We start from the raw sequence: 17,780 nt of genomic DNA, 5'->3' as shown, positions 1-17,780 counted from the left end.
AGATGGTAGGAGAGCAGCCGCCTAGCGGAAAAAAATGTACACAAACTAATTGTCTAAAAATTGTAAAATTAATTACCTTCCTTCATTGATGAGTTCAATAAATGCAAGTCCTGCATTCTTCTGAATAGAATTTTGCCATTCCTAAAAGGAGAAACCAAACCAAGTTTAAGAAAAATGAGCATGTAAACAAAAGTAACATCTGGTTTAAGGATCATGTTGATGTTAACAGCTTCCATGTGATACCATTTCTACATCTTTTAAAAATATTTTTAACAAATGTTATTTTGTAAGAAATCCAAATTTTAAAAGTAGCCCTGTATCACTTAGTTTAGAAGGTGCTTTGGAATTCCCAGTAAATCTCAGGCTTGATGCAGACTGAGACAGAAAGTGAGACACAGGTACAGAAGATCTCAGAACAAAGCCTCCTTCCAAAAGAAATCAAATTAATAGTCATGCAACTATGCAAGTGGTAGAAACATTTGGGAAAGAAAACATTAGCCCTGAATATAGAGATTTTTCATTCAGACTATAAAATGAAAATCAGAAATATATGTATTAAAATTGATTTGGAAATTAAATGTTCTAGTTACACGTGCATTCCAGGTGACTGAAAAGTACATAGAAAAAAAGGTTACGAATGAATTCTTTTGAATTTGCAAAAGAAAAGGGGGGCAATATTAAAACTATATCCGAATGTAACCTCTCTTTGCTAATCTAGATTAGAATATATTGTAAATTTGGCAGTTCCAGTGTCATTATAAATTTGAGATTGTTATATAGTGTTTTGGATTAGGAAAGTATATTGCTTATTTTGTACTCTTCCAAAAGCATATTTAGAATATGCCTTAACGATTTTTTTTGGAAGGGGTATTGGTTTAGTCTAGTGATTTCAATTTTTTGCTTTTTTATATAGCTGGTAAATTGCATTTTTTGGATTAAAAACCACAACTCTTTCAATAGTACTATAAATAAATGCTTCCTTAATACATTTTTAAAAAAAAATCCCTATTGATCACTCACATCACTCGTTTATAGATGTTTTCTTCATGATTTTCCCACTAGTAAGTTGCTACACACGAGATAGTCAGCTGTCTTGCCATAAATTCAGCTTCACAAAAAACAGTCTCCATGTCAACCCTTCCCTCTACTCTTGATCATATTGCCTTTTTAAAGTTTTGCATACATACTGGGAACAAATGTGGTTCCCCAAAATAGGTACTTGATTTGTGAATGTTTTCTGCTTGAAGTATATCTGTGAAGAATTATAGAAGAACGCATCATGAATCTACATTTCCCCAGGAGAGAGAATCAACAACTTGGGAAAAGAGATGTGGAAGCCTGGGGACAGTAATGATCTTATAAAGGCCTAAATGGTTCTATGGCTTGCTAAATAGTTTTAGCAAAGCCACTTTTAGCTATCCTACATAACCTAATGAAAATTCATCTAAATGACAACATCACTATTGCATTTTACAGTGCTTATTAAAACTTTAAAATCATTTCTGTTGAAAGTAATTACAGGGAACTCTTTTTCCTATATTTTAATAAAATGATTTATATTACCAACCTTTTATATATTTTGCATATTCCCACTATATATCCTATAATTATTGCAAACCAATATCCCACAAAATGTGCAAATTTCTCAGGAATACTTGACATTTATTGTGATATTAGCTTCAAGAGAAAAGTGACTCTTAAATAACAAGAACCATGACACTCTGAAGAATAAAATCTTACAGAGAATGTCTTAAACATGATTTTCTTCATGATACTGTTTGTACACCAAGGCTCTTTTATCAGCAGAAACTTAAATATGCATAGGATTTTTCAAGAAGATATTTCAAAGTACATATTCAGGTATTATATATGCATCCCAAATTATACTATGTCTAAAAGATCATAGAGTAAAATGTTTTAAAAACTCTGTTCAGATCAAAGATCAAACAAAAGATATCTGTGAGGTGCCTCAGCCCATGAGACACTAATCTGCGATTTTTGATAAAGGAACAGCAGAAATCTAAGTCTGAGCCAAGTCAAGGACATTAGAGTTTGAAGGATGAGAAAGCCAATGAAAGTGTATGACTGCAAGACTTCATTGAAGAAATATGTGTTTTAAAAGAGTAATTTGTCACTTCTGAGCAAGAGGAAACGGTAGAAGACTCTTTTATATGCCTCTCTAGAAGAGAAACAATAAAGGCCTATACTGCACTGGTATTTCGAATAGGGAAATGGAAATTAAGAGACGATACAAATTAAAAGATGATACTGGATGAGAAATTGGATTTAAGGGCTAAAATAAAAAAGTGGAACAATATAAGGTTTAAGTTATTAGCATGAATGACAGGAAGAATGGTAATATTATTATGAAATTAAGAAAAAGGGTACACATTTGAGGAAAATCACAGGGTTGTCATAAGTCCCTATTTGTTGGGATTAGGATGATGATGGTATATCACAATGAAATGTGGAATTTGGAATTATTTGCATAAAAATATTGACTAAGGCAAACCATCAGGCAAAAGCCTCTAAAGATGGAATGAGCACTGGGTGTTATATGCAACTGATGAATCTCTAAATTCTATCTCTGAAACTAATACTACACTATATGTTGATTAAATTGAATTTAAATTAAAAAAATTTTAAAAAGAAGAAGAAACAGAAAGAGGATCAAAACACCTAGGCTGAATTTTGGAAATCACTCACATTTTTAAGATTAGAAAAAGAAGCTGTTAACAGAGATAAGAAAAGATNAAGAAACAGAAAGAGGATCAAAACACCTAGGCTGAATTTTGGAAATCACTCACATTTTTAAGATTAGAAAAAGAAGCTGTTAACAGAGATAAGAAAAGATCTAACAAAATTTAAGAATAGTAGCACAATGTTATAGCACCATTTAAAAGAAAATAATTCACTTATTACACTGGCTCAACAAAATAAAACATACAAATAGACCCTTTAATCAGTAACNTGTTCCCTCTCTCGCTGGCTGTCTCTATCTCTGTCAAATAAATAAATAAAATCTTTTAAAAAAAAAAAAAAGAAAAGATCTAACAAAATTTAAGAATAGTAGCACAATGTTATAGCACCGTTTAAAAGAAAATAATTCACTTCTTACACTGGCTCAACAAAATAAAAACATACAAATAGACCCTTTAATCAGTAACATTCTCTTTTTTAATGATCAAGGATTTAAGTTTTATTGTATGTGAATTGTAAAACACAAAATATGGTAAGCCACAAAGTGTATGAAACATAAATTGAAAAGTACGAAAAAACCCCCCAAAAGATGCCATTCCAAGGGAGGGGACAGAAAGCTAGAAGCGGCACAGGAGCTGCTGCCTGAGCTGGCTCTGGGTCTGGAGCTGAGGGTCTGATGCTGGTGGTGGATATGGGAACGGAGCTGGCACTGGATGGATCTAGCTCGAGGGCTGATGCCCAAGCTGCTGTATCCCAGACTGCAGTGCTGGCGCTGGTTGTTGAACTGACTCTAGCTCTGGGCTGACTCGTAGTCCGGCGCTGTTGCCAGACCTGGTATGAAAACTGGTGATGGAGATAACTCTAGATCCGGAGCTGATAGTGGCTCTGGGGCTAGAGCTGGAGCTGGAGCTGCCACTAAATCTGGAGTTGGGATGAGAGCTCATGCTGGGGTTGGCTGTAGCTCTGCAGCTAGCTCCAGCACTATTTCTGGAGCTAGTACAGAAGGTGGCTCTGGCTCTAGAGTTGCTGCTAGGATGAGTTCTGGAATTGGCCCTAGCTCCGTAGTTGCCGCTGGAGCCAGTGCTGCAACTTGTGACAGAAGTCGCTCCATCCCTGGAGCTGGCNGGCACTGGATGGATCTAGCTCGAGGGCTGATGCCCAAGCTGCTGTATCCCAGACTGCAGTGCTGGCGCTGGTTTTTGAACTGACTCTAGCTCTGGGCTGACTTGGAGTCCAGCGCTGTTGCCAGACCTGGTATGAAAACTGGTGATGGAGATAACTCTAGATCCGGAGCTGATAGTGGCTCTGGGGCTAGAGCTGGAGCTGGAGCTGCCACTAAATCTGGAGTTGGGATGAGAGCTCATGCTGGGGTTGGCTGTAGCTCTGCAGCTAGCTCCAGCACTATTTCTGGAGCTAGTACAGAAGGTGGCTCTGGCTCTAGAGTTGCTGCTAGGATGAGTTCTGGAATTGGCCCTAGCTCCGTAGTTGCCGCTGGAGCCAGTGCTGCAACTTGTGACAGAAGTCGCTCCATCCCTGGAGCTGGCTCTAGCTCTGCTCTGGAACTGGTCTGGAATGTGAATTGTAAAACACAAAATATGGTAAGCCACAAAGTGTATGAAACATAAATTGAAAAGTACGAAAAATTCTAGCTCCAGAGCTGGCACTGCCCTCAGCTCTGGAGATGGAGAAGGTCCCAGAGCTGTGTGAAGCACCGGAGCTTGTTCAAGAGCTGGCCCAAACTCTACAGGTACTGGAGCTGGTGCTAGAGTTGGCAAAAGAGCTGGTGCCAAAGCTACTAATATCACTTCTGAAGTCATTACCTAGAGTTGGCAACCTGATGTGAAAGACACTGCCCAAGCGTACAAAAGAGATACCAGGAACAACAATAAGAACACAACAAAAAAGGAAACCTGGAAAATAAGAGACAGTGAAACAAGAGGAAAAAAATTCTGTAATTACATGGTTGACATATGTGAAGATATTGTGAACAACCAGAAAAGAAAGCTTAAAAGACAAAGTTGCAAACATCTCCCAAAAGTACAGAAGATAAGGTGCCAACAAAAAGATAAAAGGATGTGGCAACAGTAATAACAACAACAAAAATGGAGAAATAAGGAAATTGGATGGCGATCTCCAATCAAAAGACCATATCCATTGAGTAGGAACTGTAGAAAGAGTGAATGGGGAAGAGTGAAGGGGGAATGTGGAAGAAAGAAAATTATCAAATAAATTTAAAACTGTTCCTGAAATGAAATATCTGATATAAACCCCCCAACAAACCACATTATCATAAAAATTTCCTTAACATTAGAATTAAGGAAAAGGCTAACGGGAAAAAAAAATTGTACAAAGAATCATGAATAAGAACAAAACGAAACTTCTTAACAGTAAAGCTAGAAAAGAGAAGAAAAGAAAAACACTGCTTGCATGGTTACGGAGAACCTAACACTCAGAACACAATATCCACCCAAACTGTCAATAACATCTGAGGACAGACTAGTTTCAGACATGCGTAAACATTTGTTTTTCATCCACTCTCTTTCCAGAACCTAGTGATGGTGGACGCTGCCAAAACAAGGGTGTCTCTCCCACAGGAGAGACAAGATTATGTTGTGACAGCTACTGAACCTCAGAGGCTTAAAGGAAGATGGATTTCTTCCATAAGCTCCAAGGCCATGGTGCTGTTTCTCTCTACATCATTAGCCTCACTCTGGGAGCCAGACCGACAATGCAGCCATAGTTTGGAACACTGTCCGCAGCCAAGGTGGAAATAGTTACTTTTGTCAGACTACAGAGAGTACAAAACTTTGAGTGAAAATTTATCATTGCCACGTATATATTTCTGACTTCAGAGTTGTATTTGTGAATAAGCAGGCAATATAATTCCTGAGTTTGTTTGATGACAATGTAATGCTATTGACAGGCTTCATTACTTGAGTTCAACTTCTTCCTCACAAAAGGCTGAAGTGAGAATTGCTCTTTTCTCAAAATTCTTAGGTAAATCAGAGCTCACATAAAAGGCTCTATCTTGCTCTTCTGTCACCTCTGATTATCCTTTTCCTTCCTCGGACGTAAGTAGACATCAAATAGTTAGGTGACACATAATTTTAAAACAACATAAACGGAAATACCAATTTTCCAATATGGGGTTCAACACTAGCTAGCTTAAAAGTATTTTTCTGTATGTCTCTAAACCTCAATTTACTTTTTATATGTTTTATGTGCACATTATACTATTAGATCTTAGGTACTGAATCTTTGAAGGAGGGGCCACATTTTATTCATCTATAATAACTAAAGGGCCAGAAGAAATAAATGATGAAATTTCTACAATGACTATACTACCATATTAAGGCAACGAGAGGTCAGTTCTATTAGTTTAGTGACACTGGATGGTAAACAAAGAAAACAAAATCCTATGAATAAAATTTAAGAAATATTATATTCCCTAGTATCTTTTTTCTAGGATCTATTAGTTATTTCCAACCAAATTTGAGTATTTTCTTCCCTACAGTGGAAGCCTACTGAGTTATACATTAACATGTTATGAATGGGAATAAAGAGTAATTTTGCAGGCTTTGACCTAAGTAAGGGTCAGAGTGGATTCCACCTAATGTTTAAAGAGTATAATTCAAGTTCTGAAGGTTTTCAAAATTCCTTAATAACTATAATAACCAATTTGCATAATTTCAATTTATCAAGTCAATTTCTGTTAACCACATTAACAATTTGTGAGGTCACAAAAATGTTACCAATTATCTTTCTTTAAGAGGGCTTAAGGTTTTAAATTTTCAAACAGTGTAAGATATAAAATCCGAGGCAGGAGATAAACTAAATCCAGGATATACACAGTAATCTCTCATCTGAGGGGGAAAAAAAAGTGAAGTAATTTAATTCAAAATTATGAGTAATACAGGAATAATATAGTAAAATATGATTTTAAAACAGAAGAACATGTGATGTTCGTGCTTACGGTGGGTTGCATGGTGTACAGTTTTGCCACCCTTTCCGCTCCTCCCAACTATGCTGCATTCCAAGGGGCTGCTTCAGTAGAAGAGCTGGAGAAGTAATGACTAAGCCATACAAACAACACTGAAACTAGAAATTTTAAACATGTTTGTATCAGTGGCTGTCTGGGATTTAGCATGAGACTTCAGTCTCTCCTGGTTTTGACGAATTTTAAACAAACAGATTTCGTAAGGCAATGAGGAAAACACAGATTTTTTTCATTCAACCACTTAAAAAAACTAAATGAGAGAGAGAAAAGGGGATAACAAATATTCCTGACAAGATGAAGTATATTTTCCCTCTCAGAAATGTCAGGATTGAATCTGTTTTTTAAAGCTTACATAATAGTTTCTGAATGACAGTTGTAAAAGCACAAATAATTATTTGGGCATCTTTATTTGAAAATTCCAAACTCAGTAAAATATGGTACCCAGTACTGAATAGTAAACAAAAACATAGAAGTGCAAAGAAAAAACTGGAATGTGAAGGAAAAAGTATCCTACAGGAAAAGTATAATTTGTAACAATAGTTTATGTTGGCAAAGTAATAAATTGTTTTTTGTGAGGTTTTATTTATTTGAGAGAGAGAGAGAGCACGGGCAGGGAGCGGGTGAGGGCAGAAGGAGAGGGAGAAGCAGACTCCCTACTGAGCAGGGAGCATGATGCAGGACTCGATCCCAGGACCCTGGGATCATGACCTGGGCTGAAGGCAGAAGCTTAACCGACTGAGCCACCTAGGCACTCTGGCAAAGCAATAAATATTCAAGAGAGTAAAAAGAAATGATTATTTTAAAACTTTGGAAATGGGAGATGGGATCAATCCTAGATCATTATTTTCTCAATGCTTAATACTGTCATTAATCGGAAAATATTCCATCTGAAATATAATTCTTTATATTTTGTAATGATTTACTCACACATATGTCTCCCCACTAGATCATAAATTCATTAATGAAAGGAAGGATCTTGTTTTATTTAACTATGCATACCTACTAAGTAGCAAGTGTCTGGCATACTGTACAGACTTAATGTATTTTTGTTGTTAAACTGAATTTAATCCTCCCAAATCCAGGGTATCACTTAAATCTATGGTTCTCAATCTGGCTGAACAAAAGAATCAACAGGGGAGTTGTTAAAAAGTCCCAATCACAACAGAATAATCTCTAAGGATGGGGCCCAGGCATTGGAATTTTAAAGGTTCCCAAATTATTTTGATGTAGAGTCAGTATGGACAACCACTGACTTAGGTCATCTCTCTCTCCCAACAAGACTGCACACATACAAACCTCAAAGTTCTTAACTTGCCAGCATAGAGTAATTTAGTTATGAGGTGATGGATATATTTCCCTTCAAGTTGTTCAATTATTTAAATTTCCTTCTACTCGTCTGTAAAATAGTATATTATTGTATCATAATTACATCATAATTTACACCATAATCATTGAAGTATTCACATCTCTAAACACATTTACTAAGGTCCTTTTCAGCTCTGACATGGCATTTCATTCCCATAAATGGTATTTTTGTAAAACAGAAACTTATGGTGACCGTGTAAAAAAATGTGAGTAACAAAGCGGGCTAGGCGACGATCATATTCTTTTATGTTGATGCACATTTGATTTTGCGTTTCAAAAAGTACTTTTTTAAAGATTTATTTATTGAGAGAGGGAGAGAGAGCGCCAAGTGGAAGGGACAGAGGGAAAGCGGTAGAGGATCCCAAGCAGACTCCACGCTGAGCAAGAAGCCCAATGTGGGGGCTCGATCTCATGACCTGAGCCAAAATCAAGAGTGGGACACTTAACTGACTCAGCCAGCCAGACACCCCAAAAAGTGTTTCTTTTTTTTTTTTTAAAGATTTTATTTATTTATTCAACAGAGATAGAGACAGCCAGCGAGAGAGGGAACACAAGCAGGGGGAGTGGGAGAGGAAGAAGCAGGCCCCCAGCAGAGGAGCCTGGTGTGGGGCTCGATCCCATAACGCCGGGATCACGCCCCAAGCTGAAGGCAGATGCTTAACCGCTGTGCCACCCAGGCGACCCCCAAAAAGTGTTTCTTAAATGTACATTACTATGTAACTGATTCTAGGAGTTTCAAAAGAATAATAAGGTAAAATATTGAAAGGATGACAAGAAAAGTACTTGACATAGACAGGAACTGAGTATTTGTTGTGGTTGCTGACGTATAAACTACGTTGAGAGTTGATAAATGGAATATAGCTGGACAGGGAAGATACTGTAATCACTGTCCTAGCTTTCTAACAATTCTCTTTGACATGAAGACTTAGAGAAATTACTTAAAACAAGGGAAATGTATACATGAGAATGTGCACAAAGGGATAATAATTTATTGTCATTTCAAAAAAGACAATCTTTTGGCAATGACAGGCGAAAGTGTACTTTAAAATTGTGTCTACAAATCATTCTAGAAAGTCTTCTGCTATTTAAGAAAACACACACAAACACACATACAGACATGCACACACACATGCACTCATTCAACTACTGAAAAAAAGAACATTTATAAGAAAAGGTGTAAATTAAACATAGGCATCAAATTTTTGTCTTCATGGGAAACATACTAAACTGGGTTTGAATGCCTGCAGAGAGCTGCCAAGTCTTTAGACAGTTCTGTCATAATTTTTTAACTCTTCTATGTGGATGCATAAAATTTCCTCAAGATGAAGGACTTTTTCAGAGAATTGGATATCAAATTAAGGATCCTTTGAAACGAAACACTTTGAAGACAAATAGGTTCCAGAAGGATGACAATGAAATCCCTATGTTCTCTTCAACAACCACTTCATGGTAGTTAGATGACCTAGCAGAAATCTCAGACACAGAACATAATTTTTTTTTTCCCACCAGTTTTTCCTCATCGATGTCAGCTCAATGCATATTTCTCTTTCCCTTTAGCTTTGTATACAATTAGGTAAACCAACTTAATGTCCTTAGAGACTCAATCCATCTCAAAATCTTTGAAAATATAGAAAATAGTTCAAGGTAAAAACGGGAGGTTACATTGAGATCTTGTCTTCAGGAACTTCAGAACTGATTTTTTACTTTCTATATCCTTAATGTCTATTTATCATTAATGGCCATTAAAAGAAGTTGGCAAGTGCCTCAAAACTTTTCCTAGTGAATGTTCACTATAACTGGCATGCTGATTAATTCTTTGCAGTAAGTGAAGAAATTAGTAAGTAAAAGGATTGAAATAATATACTTTATATACAGAAAACCAGATATAAGTCATGTTTTCATCACTTACAAAGATAAACTAATGAAAATAAATATGCAAGTATTCAATGTATCATTTGCTTTCATTTTCATTGCTTATTTCTGTGAACATCTTACTAAAAGCACTATAAGTAAAATTGGATGTAAGAAATGAATAATCTATACCAAGAGATTATTGATATGAAAGTCAACCACAGAAAAAACATTAGGTAATATGGAAATATATCTAGTTGGTCACTAAAATTTGGTGTATCATGCAAACATGAAGAGTTTCCTTGGATCCTAAGAGATCACTAAATTGTGTAAATGCATTTAACACAACTATGTATTACAAATATTCTTGTGTGTGTGTGTGTATATACTTCTATGTGTATTTTTAATGAAAAATAATCTAGGTTGTTTTACAAGATATTTTTTAAACAGTTTTTTCTATAACTGAGAATATACACAATAAACAAGCATATTTATTTGCTATGTTAAGTTGTTCAGGATACTTATTCCTTGGTGAGAAAACACCTGCTACTAGAAATGATCAGAAGAACATCAAGATATGATAACTTTATTAAATACAAAAATTGAGGAAATATTTCATATTTTCTATTTAGGTAGGAAAATAGTAAAAGCTAGGATAGGATTTTTTTTTTTAATTTTTTACTTTTTTTAAAGACTTTATTTGACAGAAAGAGAGTGAGAGAGCACAAGCAGGGGGAACTTCAGGGGCAGAGGGAGAAGCAGACTCTGCTGAGCAGGGAGCCCAATGTGGGGCTCAATCCCAGGACACTGGGATCATGACCTGAGCCCAAGGCAGACGCTTAACCAACTGAGCCACCCAGATACACCGAGAATAAGATTTTTAAAATAAACTTTCAGATTTGTGCCTTTTTAAAAAAATAAAAAATCTAAATTAGAATCTAAAAACAAATATGCCACATTTAAAATATTAGGGTTTATCTCAATCAAATATGCAGTTTAGGATTTAATGCTAATGTGGTTTTGAAGAACTTCAGTTTGAAAGAAAAATAACTTTTAAAACTTGACAATAAAACAAAATCCTACACTGGTCTGTACTCAATGAGAGAAAAATGAGTATCCTTCTCTAATTTCCACGATTTATCATGAAAAAGATATTTACTTTTGTTCAACAAAATTCATTCCTTGAGAGCTTACCACATGCCTGAGTCATGACTGATGTACTCCTATTTTGTCTTAAGTTACGCTGTACTGTTAATATCACTTTTTTGATGATCTTTGAACGTCATATTTTTCTAGAGCTAAGAATTAGTGTTATCAGTAGATCGATTCTCAAAACATTATTACTTAAGAAAAAGAATACGGTAAAATATAAATATAAAGGAAATTATACAATTAGCATAAAAGCTCCAGACTGTATTCAACTATAGCATAAAAGTGCTGGGTATTATTAAGCTACTATGCAAGTTTAGTTTCTCAAAAACTGTTCATTTATAACCTAATGATACAACAGACATTTGATATTTCTCAATATGTACATCCGAAGACCTTTGCATTTAATCATGTTCTGAGACTACCACCTAGGCTTATCCTATATCCCACAACAAGAGATCATTATAAGAACTGCCTTATTTTCAAGAATAAGTAGAAAACAACCATGCTGCTTTGAGCTGTTGATGCTTTGTTGCTGCCTGGCTAATTCATTCTCACGTACTGAATTTGTAGCACGCATGATTTCAATTCATGCCTTGGGAGAATAATAAATGACACTATTCCAGTTATATATGTTAAACACTTATGAATAGAAGGAACTTTTAGTGTTAAATCCTGAATGCCAAGACCTTGGTGTGCTTCACTGGCATAAAGCAGAATTATGTACAGTTATATTGAATATTTTATATTTATTCATGAGTAATCATGTAGCAATAGGTGTATAAGCCAGCATAAGAATGTTAGTGCTGTAGAAACTAAGGAGCTAAGGACCTCATCATTTTTAGCTCACTGCAAGAATCTCCAACACACAATTAGCTGACTTTTGCTTGTACAGCTACAATATTCTGGGATTCTGGAACAGCTTGTTCTACTTTTGGACTATATTACGTTAAACAAAGAAAGCACAGATATTCATACATGAAAGAGAGAGCTGTGTTGACCAAGAGAGCACCTATTACTTACATGTGGCTATTACAAGTACTTGAAATGCAGCTTGTATAAACTGATATGCGTTCTCAGTATAAAGTATATACCTGATTAATTTAAATAATTGATAAACTTGTGTAGTGTTTGGACTTCTGAACAATGACTTCTAAAGTTGGCTCCCTCAAGTAACTGTTACCTGTGAGTAAAATTTTGCTTGTCATAATGTACACAGGCTAGTAACAAGGTCAACAAACCCATTTAAAGACAATAATAAAGAGTCCACAAGAGAGTGTGTGTGTGTTCACACACACATCTATCTGATTTGAAAGACTTAGTATAAAAAACAGAAATATAAAATCTCAATTATTTTTATATTGATCACATGTTGAAATGATACTTAAGTTAAATAAAATATATTATTAACATTAACCTCACCTGTCTCTTTTTTACCATTTTAAATGCAGTAATTAGAAATTTCTAAATTGTACATGACTCACATTTCATTTTTTCAGACAATGCTGTCTAGAGCACCAACTGGGAAAGCAATCTGTAAACCACTGCTGTCATAACGACAACTTCTGCTTACACTAATAACTAAATAACTTCGCATTTACGTGTAGAAATGTAGTTTGAAAGGATATTCATTCAATGATTAATTGTTATTATTCCTTGTAATGAAAATATGAGATAAGGGCAAATTTTATTTAACCTTCTACTATTCTAAAATTGTTTTTCTTTTAATGTACAGGAACTACTCTTGAATTAGATATCATCTTGGACATATACTCTCAAATGATTTTCAACAAGGGTACCAAGACCTTTCAATGGAAAGAGAATGGTCTCTTCAACAAAAGGTGCTGGGAAAACTGGATATCCACATCCAAAACAATGAATTTAAATCTTCCCTCACATCATATATAAAGAGTAACTCAAAACAGATCAAAAACCTAAATTTAGGAACTAAAACTATCAGAAGAAAATATAGTGGAAAATCTGCATGACCTCAGTTTTGGCCATGGGTTCAAAAACATGACACCAAAAGTATAAGTGACAATAACAACAAAAATAAACAAACTGGACATCACTGAAATAAAAAATTTTGTGTGTCAAAATCACGACCAAGAGAATGAAAATGACCTACAGAATAGGAGAAAATATTTGCAAATCATATTCTTGATAAGGATTTTATATCCAGAATAAAAGACACGTAAAACTCAACAATAAACTCAATTAGAAAATGGAAAAGGATGTGAATAGACCTTTCTCCAAAGAGGATACGCAATTTGCCAATAGATGCATGCAAAGATGCTCAGCATCATTGTTCATTAGGGAAATGAAAATCAAAACCACAATGAAATACCACTTCCCACTCACTGGGATGACCATAATTAAAACAAGAATAACATATTAAAACAACAACAACAACAACAACAAAGGGAAAAGAACAAGACTTGGAGCGGATATGGAGATATTGGAACCCTTGTGCATTCCAATGTAAAATGTGCAGCCATCATGGAAAACTGGAAGTTTCTCAGAAAGCTAAACAGAATTATCACATACCTCAGCAATTCTACTCCTAGGTATATGCTTAAAAGAACTGAAAATAGGATTATTCACAATATTAAGAAGGGGTAAACAACCCATATGCCCATCAAAAGATTAATTGGGTAAACAAAATATGGGTACTGTACATAGAATGGGACATCATTCAACCATCAAAAATGAAGTTCTGATACATGTTACAACATGGATAAACCTTAAGAACATTATGTTGAGTGAAATAAACTAGACACAAAAGGACAAATATAATTTCACTTATATAAAATATTGAAAATAGGCAAATCAATGAGATAAAAAGTAGATTAGAGGTACCAGAGTCTAGGTAAAGAGATATGGGGAATTACTACATAATGGGTACAGAGTTTTTGTTTGGGGTGTTGAAAATTCTTGGAAATGAATAATGGTAATGGTTATATAGCACTGTGAAAATAGTTAATGCCACTGAATTGCACACTTAGAAATGGTTGAAAAGCACATTTTATGTTATATATGTTTTATCACAATGTAAGTATGTATATCGAACCATCCTGGGGACTGTGTTTTCTCTTTATCATGCATTAGCTTAGTAAGTAATAATAAATATATATACTATGTATTGAACAGTTTGCTAGGTGTGGATGGCATAATGAATGGAAAAATAAAATGAACTTTGTTATGGTGTAAATTTGTAGTATAACTGAAATGGATAACATCCATAAAGTAACCTTGGAAGACTTTAAAGCTTTGCATCATACTTAAGAAGTCTTTCCTTTTGCATAGTTTGAAACAGATATTCTGTAATTTAAAATACTCTCCACAAATATTAAATAAATATACTGATGACACTATACATAACTAATTTATCCACTGGCTGAATGGAATGCTTCCAAAAGAGAGGAAATACTGGGTATGATGCTTATCCTAAAGGGAATTCCAATTAAATGGATAAAGACAATCATGCCTGTATCACACGTAAGAGCATCCAATTAAAATGTGTAAACAGGTACCTATATTTACTATCTAAATCTATGTACTTCAAATGTTAAGAGGAACGATGGAATGATCAGAACCACATAATAATAAATGAGAAAAGCTTTATGAAAGAAAAGAGTTTGGAAATAATTAGGAAGATAAGAGGTAATAATAACAATTCTGTATTTTGATAATGGTGGTGGTTACATCAATATAAGGAATGAAATTACTTGATCTATATACACACAAATGAATGCATGTAATAGTGAAATAGTAAAATAATGCTGTGGGAAGGGCACATGGAACTCTATGTACTATTTTTGAAACTTACTGTGAGTCTATACTTATTTAAACAATGGAAGAAAAAGAGGACACTGAAAATTACTTATCACATAACAGCCTTTAAAAATAAAGTATGTTGAAGTATACACAGGACGAAAGTAAAAAAACAAGACAAAAAACAACACCCAAAAGCAAGAGAGGATGTATAACAGTGGTAGGGCTGTGAAATGCATATACATGGTTTTTGTTATTTTTCAAAGTTGTGGTAATATGCCTGAAGAATTTATATAATGTAAACATAGAAAAATAGACATGGGGGAATACAAACATGCCAAAACAACTAGAAAGAAAGCAAAGGGGTGGATATTGTGGCAAAGTATGGGAAGGGGTTTTGGGTCAGGGAGGTGGTCTATCAGTGACCCAGGGAAATGGGTTTACCTCAGAATATGCTACACTCTCTCCTCTTCTACTGAAATTATAGCTCTTAAGGATTATTCTACAGGTGGCCAAGACTTATTGATTTCTTTTTGTTTTGATTTTAGTAAAATTTTAAGAATTCAGACATGAGAAAAGGACTATTGTTTCTCTTATATTTTACCATTTACATACAGATGAGCTCAGAACTTCTGTTCATTCATCATTTTTCTTCTGTTTACAATTTGGATTGGATATGAATTAATTAATATACCATGATGAAAGTGTTACATCATGTTTGAGTGTCATGTATATTATAGGTAGCTTAGAAAGTAAATATTTCATAACATAAAAGTGATTGACTCAAAATTTATTATACCTCCTAACTTCTCTAGGAGTTGAAATAAAAGAAATCAATAATGAAAGACCACATGGAAATAATCAAAAGTAATTTGAATTGTATGTTCTTTAAATCTTTGATTAAATTTTCATTGAGGGATGCCAGAAATAGTTGGGTAAACAACAGATAGTTGAGTCTGCCCTCCTGTTGCAATTGTGCAGTAGGCATTCTCCCCAAGATACATATAATGGAAATTTTCTGATTATTTCATACTTATATGGTCTTTCTTTCCCTTCGAAATGTCTATATTTTTACTATATATTTTCTAATAATTTTATTATAACCCAAGTTGACAGTAATCTTTATGCATAACTGTATTTTTAATTTCCTGCTAAACTTCTATTTATATTTAAGACATGTTACAACCTTTATAGTAAGAAAGATGATATATTCATAACAATTCCAAAAAACTTTAAATGCCTAATGTGCCCCTTTAATTTTGAGAGGATATTGTATTACATAAAAAAGTTGGGGTCAAGCATTGTCCAGAGAAAAAGGCAGGGATTTATTAGATATTCAGGAATGAAACAGTGGCTTTATTCCTTCTAAAAACAGAGGCAGAGCTTGTGAAAGCAAACACCAGGAACTACCCAATGCTAGCCACAAGTCAGAAATTGCTTATCAACCTCAATTCTATGCTATTAACATACTATAATATTTTATATTAAAAATACCATTGAGGAAATATTGTTTCATATACTGCCTGGAAATGAGTTAACTCCTCACATCACAAATTAAACACAAATAAATATATTGTATGGTTACTTAATTTCTGATGAGTTTTACAAGAGTCTAGACACTACTTTAAGCATGTCACAGGTTTGTTTCTCCCCAGACCTTTGCTCACTTTGCCCAGCCTGAATCTCCTCCTTGCTTATGCTGTGTAGAAAGAAAGTCCTTTAGCTGAAACGGGTGCATCTTTCATCTACCTCCATAAAGCTTCCCACAAAAGTCTTACTGTTGCTTCACAGGACCAATTTTCTGAACCACATGTAGTATTTGATTATATTCAACTAAAAATATCATGTCACAATTTTTTATGCATCATTGATTTCAAATTCAGCTACATAACAGGAAAGTTTCACAGATAACACCAGACTCCTTTTAGAAATGGAAGAACATTATCAATAAATCTTCAGTAACCATCACAATGATAATATAAAAGAGCAGTCACTAAATAATAGTGACTTAGTTTCATCAGATAACTAGGATTTCATTATTTCCAAAGATGCTTTTAAAAAATCTAGTCCATCTCTAGTTTTCTTACACTTATAATCTTATTATACACATCCAAAAATTTTTCAGTACTGGGGACTCAGGAACGAATATGCTTTACTAGGTCTCCATATTCATTTCATCTTTTTTTTTTTTTTTACCTCCCTCTTCGGTTTATTATAGTTGGAAGAAAAGTATGTCTTTTTCCTTTGTACCATCTGAATAAACTGTATCAAATTGGAGAAAAAATGAAAAATTTAAAAGTTCAAAGGCCAAATCATTTGAAAAAGGAAGACTGTTCTTCAGTTGTGGTTCTTTTGTAAGTGCTGTGTTTAGAAGTCCTGGGTCAGAGCCTTGATTACATCAGTGAAGTCACTAAAGTCCTTTTTACTTAAGTATATGAAGTATTTAGAAAAAAATAAAGGCAAACAAAACCACAAAATAATTCATGTTAGTAACTTCATACACAAATCCTAAAGACACTGGCAAGGCTGACTTCTATTTTATGTTACTTATACATTTTGGGGTTTCTAATGAGAATAAAAATGATTTATTAAGCACACATTTTGCTTAATCAGTACTTCAAGTCAGAAAGTACTTGAATACTGACAGACATTACTTTTTACATAAAAGTTTCTCAATTTATAAAACATTTTCTATTGACAGATAAGGCACAGAAAAATCCAAGTGACATCTGCTAAGCTTTACTTAGGAAAACTTAAAGAAATCCTACGGGATAACATCACTCAATTTTTCCTGGAGTACCTCTGATGGAGACTTCCTAAAAAAAAAAAAATCTGGAAATAATTAGAAACTATTATAGTACCTAAAAAAGTTTACTTGAAAACTAAATCTGCTATTCATCAAAGAACATAATACACTCAGAATAATGTAATGGAAAAATAAGGT

The 17,780-nt window shown here is 34.3% G+C and overlaps 1 protein-coding gene across 6 annotated transcripts in view; it reads right to left on the bottom strand.

The window, feature by feature from the left end:
* The window catches only part of NBEA (neurobeachin), a 651,237-nt gene that overhangs the window by 326,202 nt on the left and 307,255 nt on the right, over positions 1–17,780 (bottom strand). For all 6 annotated transcript variants that reach the window (XM_034665060.1, XM_034665062.1, XM_034665064.1 and 3 more), the window contains one exon: positions 77–141. In XM_034665060.1, the coding sequence (XP_034520951.1) occupies positions 77–141 (65 nt within the window). The remainder of the gene's footprint in view (positions 1–76; positions 142–17,780) is intronic.

The sequence above is a fragment of the Ailuropoda melanoleuca genome, chromosome 7 (genome assembly GCF_002007445.2).
Source record: "Ailuropoda melanoleuca isolate Jingjing chromosome 7, ASM200744v2, whole genome shotgun sequence".
Taxonomy (NCBI): domain Eukaryota; kingdom Metazoa; phylum Chordata; class Mammalia; order Carnivora; family Ursidae; genus Ailuropoda; species Ailuropoda melanoleuca.
The sequence above is the reverse complement of the archived record's forward strand: the minus strand, read 5'-3'. Positions and strand labels throughout refer to the sequence as shown.